The following is a 4,885-nucleotide window of genomic DNA, read 5'->3' as shown; positions in this document are numbered from 1 at the left end:
CTCCAAGTGCCTGGTTGCCCTCTCTTGCCCCCAAAACCACCTTCCTTTCCATAGCGGCCATGGAAAAGGTCCTTTGGATGGAAGAGGTCCCGAGGGAAGGTCCCTCAGATGGCCCCGCTTCCAGGACCATGCTTGGCTGATCTCAGAGCCAACCGTAAAAAACCCTTCTCCCCCGTTCCGGTTGCAAACAATTCAAAAAAAGTCAACGCCCTTTTGCAACTTCTCTGTGTTTTTATTCATCTCTTTTTCCCCGATCCCTCCAGGTGGGGCCTCTCCAGCCGAGGGAGCGCTGAGCTCGTCTTCAGCGCAAGGCATCGCCTCGAGCCACTTGCACCAAAACAGAGGTGTTCGTCGAGGGGTGCCTCGAGCGTGCGGGCCTCAGCGCTCCGCATCCAGAATACAGACTTCCAGTACCGGCCAGAAGCTCTCAGGACTGAAGTTCACAGTTTTCTCCATCTTGGTCTCGGCAGCGGCTGCCTGAGAACCTCGTAGGCGGGCTCCTCGCGCAGGCTGGCCTCAGAGCTCGTTACCGATAAGACAGCGATTACGGGTGTTACGAAGGTCGCCGCTTCCTGAGCGTGGGAGGGCTTGGCTTTCGCCGTCTGCGTCGTGGCGATTTCAGCGAGGATTTTCTCCACTAGTCCTCCTCCTCCTCCTCCGTAGCTCTGAAGTTCTGCTGCCTGCGCTCGGCTCTGCCTTGGTGCTTGGCCGGTGGGCACGGGTTTGCCCTTGGGTTGGCCGGTCGCAGGCTGCTTTTTTCCAGAGGAACCGCCTGGGATGACCCGCCGCTGCCTGGAAGGACACAATGGGAGAGGTCTAACCTGAGGAGGTCGATGGGTTTGTCGCCACATCCCGCCCTCGCGAGCCACGCGCCTCTTTGTGCAGCCGCCGGCGGCTCGGCTGAGGAAACCCCCTGAGCCAGGACCCTCGGCTGCCGCACGGCTGTCCCCGTGCACAGCTCAGGAGGCCACGCTGGGGCTCTCCTGAAGGGTCCGAGAGGAAGCAGCTCTGTAAAACGGGGGGCTCCCGGCAGCCCCATCCCGCCCCTCCGGGCGCTGCCGTCACCACTGTTGGGCGGCGAGTGTTTGGGGCTGGGCAACGGGCTCTTGCCGGGTCAGGAAATCACAGAATCACAGAAGGCTTTGGGTTGGAAGGGGCTTCTGAAGGTCGTCTAGTCCAAGCCTCCCTGCGAGGAGCAGGGCCGTCTTCGACTAGATCAGGTCGCTCAGAGGCCCCCTCCAACCTGACCTTGAACGTTTCCCGGGATGGGGCAGTGACCGCCTCTCTGGGCAAAAGGAGCCCGTGCAGACGCCAGCCCTGAGCCTCACCTGACCCGAGAGCTTCTCCTCCTCCTCTTCCCCCTGATTTCCCAGAACGGTGGTATCTCATCATCTCTCGAGCTTGGACTAGCTGGAAAGGGAAAACCAGGGAATCCCACTGGAAACAGGAAGGAGAGACCTCGTCAGAAGAGCGTCGCCGGGACGCTGCCGGCCCCGGTGACAGGCAGCGCTGCTCAGGCCTCTTTCCAAAGCATCCGAGAGGGCCGTTCTGCTCCCCCTCCCATCCGCTGTCTCCAGAGGCCCGGCACCCTCCCCAGCACCGGCGCTTGCCCCGGTTCCCCACTTCCAACGTGCTTTTGCAATCGCCTCATCAGCGCCCGGGTTGGGACTGAGGGGGCTGGGTGATGCCGGGGAGGTGACAGGGACACTTTTGGTGGGGTCACTTCTGAGGGGGGAGGAGAGGGCCTTGGATCACCATCCTCCCACCGTACCCTTGGGCACGTCCCACCCCAGGGCTCCGTTTCGGTGAAGCCGACGAGTCATCGGGAGAAAAGGCTGGGCCGAGCTGGCATGAAGCTTTGGCCCAAGTCGGAGCCTTTTGACCCGCAACGCCGGTGCTTTTCCCACCCGACGACAGAACTTGGTTGCCCGTGCCGTGGAAAGGAGCCGGGAGCTGCTTTACCTTTCGTGCCTTGCCCGAGATGTGGCAAACCCTCCCTTCTCATCTGCTTGTCCCCGCCGGGGACTCGCCTCGAGGTCTTGAGAAGAGGCCTGGGCAGCGGCTCGGCCACAAGCTCCGTTTCAAACCTGGCAACAAGGAGAAGACGCCGACGTGACCCAGAGCACCACCAGCACTCGCTCGCCGCAATCACCTCCTGACGGGCAGACTTTGGAAGGGCCGTAAAGGCCGTTCTTTTCCCCAAGTCTACCGTGTTTTTCCAACGTCTACCGTGCCCCATCCCCAAGGACAGCCCTGGGAAATGGAGTCCCCTGGCAAAGAAGCCCTGGCCGCCACGGGAAGAAAATGTCGCCTAAATTCCTCTGTCTTTCCCATCAGATCTGCCTCGTGGGACCGACTACGGCCTGGGGACGCCAACAAGAGCCGCTGCCTGGTTGTCCCCATGGGAGGACATCCGTGGTCACAAGGAGCAAATGCTACCTTGAGCGTCTGCACCAACCAGCGGCTGCGGCCGCCAACGTACTCACTCGGGAAAGAGGATGACGCGGCCGGAAACACTCAGCGAGGCCACGGGTGCCACCCGGGACACCAGCATGTCCAGCAGCCAGGGGACCTGCAAGGGAGGACCACAAAGATGGCAGGATGCCCTCCGCACGGCCGAGGCGCTCTGAATCGGAGGAGCCCGAGGCAGGGGGAGTTGTTAGGACTGTAGCTCTCGCCTCGCTCAAGTGGGATGACCGCATCCCGGCCGGGCCACGCGTGGGCAGCGCCACGACACCGCCGTGGGAGTGCCCGCGCCACAGCAAAACCGAAACGCTCACCTTGAAAACAGCTTTTGCCAGATTCTTCTTCCCGGACAAGGTCTCCAGGAAGTCATAGTAGAATTTCATTTCCACTCTCCTGCCTTCGATGAGGAGCACCCCAACGTTCCTCAGGATGAGGGCAACATTCGCCCCCTTCCCCAGGCAGTGAGAGAGGAGGGACGTGACGCCTAGGATGCAGCCCTCCACTTTTCGCCGGGACACAGAGGCGTCCGTGGCCACCTTGGCGTATTTCAGAGGCTCCAGCTCCTTATCGCCTGGAAAAGCACAGGAAGGGGATGGAGGCGCTCGCCCACTGGCCTTTCCGCAGGCATTTCCCAAGGGCTGCTTACTGCAGTCATCGCATCGCCCCGCCCAGGAAAAAAAAAAAACATTTTTGGGCCTGCTCTGCAGAGAGAGAGTTGCTTTAGCAGAGCATCTCAGACCCAGGGCAGGGATGAAACGACCCTGCAGCCAGCCAGGGTTTAATCCGACGTCTTACCGGGCAGGTAGTCCTTGTCGTCCATCAGGTTGTGGACAACCGCCAGGTTCCTGGCCAGGTGAAAGACGGGCCTCTGGATAATCACAGCCTCGTTCCCAGCCTGGATCCACTGGGGGACAGCGTCGAAGGAGCCAAGTGTTGGAATTCGGACTCCCTGGAGCAGGAGAGAAGGCAAGGGCTGCAGGGTGAGGGACTGGCTGGAGGGAAGAGCTGGGAGTGGCCCTGTCCAGGGACGGTGCTTTGGACCAGACCCTGCCCGCTCCTGCTGTTCAGAGACGCGAGCCAGGGCAGTGGGGAGAGCTTTAAGGAGGAGCTGCCGAGCCCTCTCCTTCCCTTTCCCCTGCCCCGAAAAAGCAGTGCTGGAGTCAGGGCAGAAGCAGCCCGAGGGCATCCAGGGGTCTCCAGCGACCGGGATCAGCCCTGCGGTACAATACCACCTGCCGGAGGTGATACCACCCTTGCACGAGCCCTGCTTGTCCCCCAGCGGGGACTTTTGGGGTGAGTTTCCTGCTTTCTGAGGAGGGAAAAGTAACTGCAGGCCATGCCCCAGGCCCGTGGGGACTCCCCACTCCCCTGGGTGGACTAAGAGGATGCGGGTGTCGCCCCACCTTGTGCAGCAGGAGCTGTTCTTGAACGTAGCCAGCCACTGCGTCCCAGACGGCGGTTCGCTCTGGAAAGCAAAGGAAAACCAGGTTGCGCTCTGCGTCTGCCAGCTCTCAACCCTCCAACACCCCCTGAGCTGTGGCACATTGCCAGATGTAAAGTGACATTGATGTCCCCGGCCCCAGATGGAAACACCCCTGAGATGGCTGCAGTGCCGAGTCTCACCCACACAGCGCTACAACCGTTGGTCCTGTAAGCACTCCCGCGGTGGCTGTGGATGCCTGTACCTTTGGTGGTGATGCTGGGCATCATGAAGGCATGCTCCATCCCGTCCCAGAAGTCCATCTTGATCCGCCTCACGCTCAAGGGTTGCTCCTCAGCAGCGACAGCCCTGTGGGAGCTCATCCCTGCCTTCGTCCTATGGACGCTCCTCCAGGGTGCAGGACCCACCGTCCCGGCGGCCCCTTTTGTAGCCCTGCGCGGCCGTGTCACAGAACCAGTGTGACACCACGGTGACATGGCCGCCGCTGGCTCTGCCGCCCACTGTGACACGCCAGTGACCTGCCGCTCGCCGTGACCAGGGCTGCCGCCGGCTCCTTCCTCCGTGCACACCGTCCAGCCGACGTACGGCCGCGCTGGCCCAGCCCCGTAATCCTGCGCATTCTCCTCGAACCGGCAGAGAGCGCAGATGGAAACTGCGTGCTCTTGTCGATCAGCCCCGGCGGGATACGCTCGGCCGTCCCACGCTGGGCAAAAATCCTTATTTTACCCCAGCTGCCACAAACAGACCCTTCACAGAACCAAAGAATCGTAGATACAAGTTATATTACAGCCAAGAGGTGAACCCCCAAGCGGTTAAGAGCACGGAACTAACGGCAACGACAGGATTTGCCCGTAAACCGTTGACTTACCCGGTTTTGGCCCTCGTGGGACGCAGCGCGAGGGGATCGGATCGCTTCACCATTCTGCGATACTGGCACCGCCCGGACGGTTGAGGTCACCCCCAAAATTTTAATTCAGG

The 4,885-nt window shown here is 61.4% G+C and overlaps 1 protein-coding gene across 1 annotated transcript; it reads right to left on the bottom strand.

The window, feature by feature from the left end:
- Positions 1–440: 440 nt before the first annotated feature.
- Positions 441–4,209, bottom strand: LOC143173382 (coiled-coil domain-containing protein 81-like). The gene is made up of 8 exons (XM_076363606.1): positions 4,152–4,209; positions 3,870–3,931; positions 3,262–3,415; positions 2,781–3,037; positions 2,487–2,572; positions 1,963–2,087; positions 1,329–1,437; positions 441–792 (listed from the first exon to the last, which is right to left on the bottom strand). Exons 1-8 carry the CDS (start codon positions 4,207–4,209, stop codon positions 441–443), a joined length of 1,203 nt encoding a protein of 400 aa, XP_076219721.1.
- Positions 4,210–4,885: the final 676 nt, after the last annotated feature.

Source organism: Aptenodytes patagonicus, unplaced genomic scaffold (genome assembly GCF_965638725.1).
Source record: "Aptenodytes patagonicus unplaced genomic scaffold, bAptPat1.pri.cur scaffold_71, whole genome shotgun sequence".
Taxonomy (NCBI): domain Eukaryota; kingdom Metazoa; phylum Chordata; class Aves; order Sphenisciformes; family Spheniscidae; genus Aptenodytes; species Aptenodytes patagonicus.
This window is presented reverse-complemented; position numbering and strand designations above follow the sequence as displayed.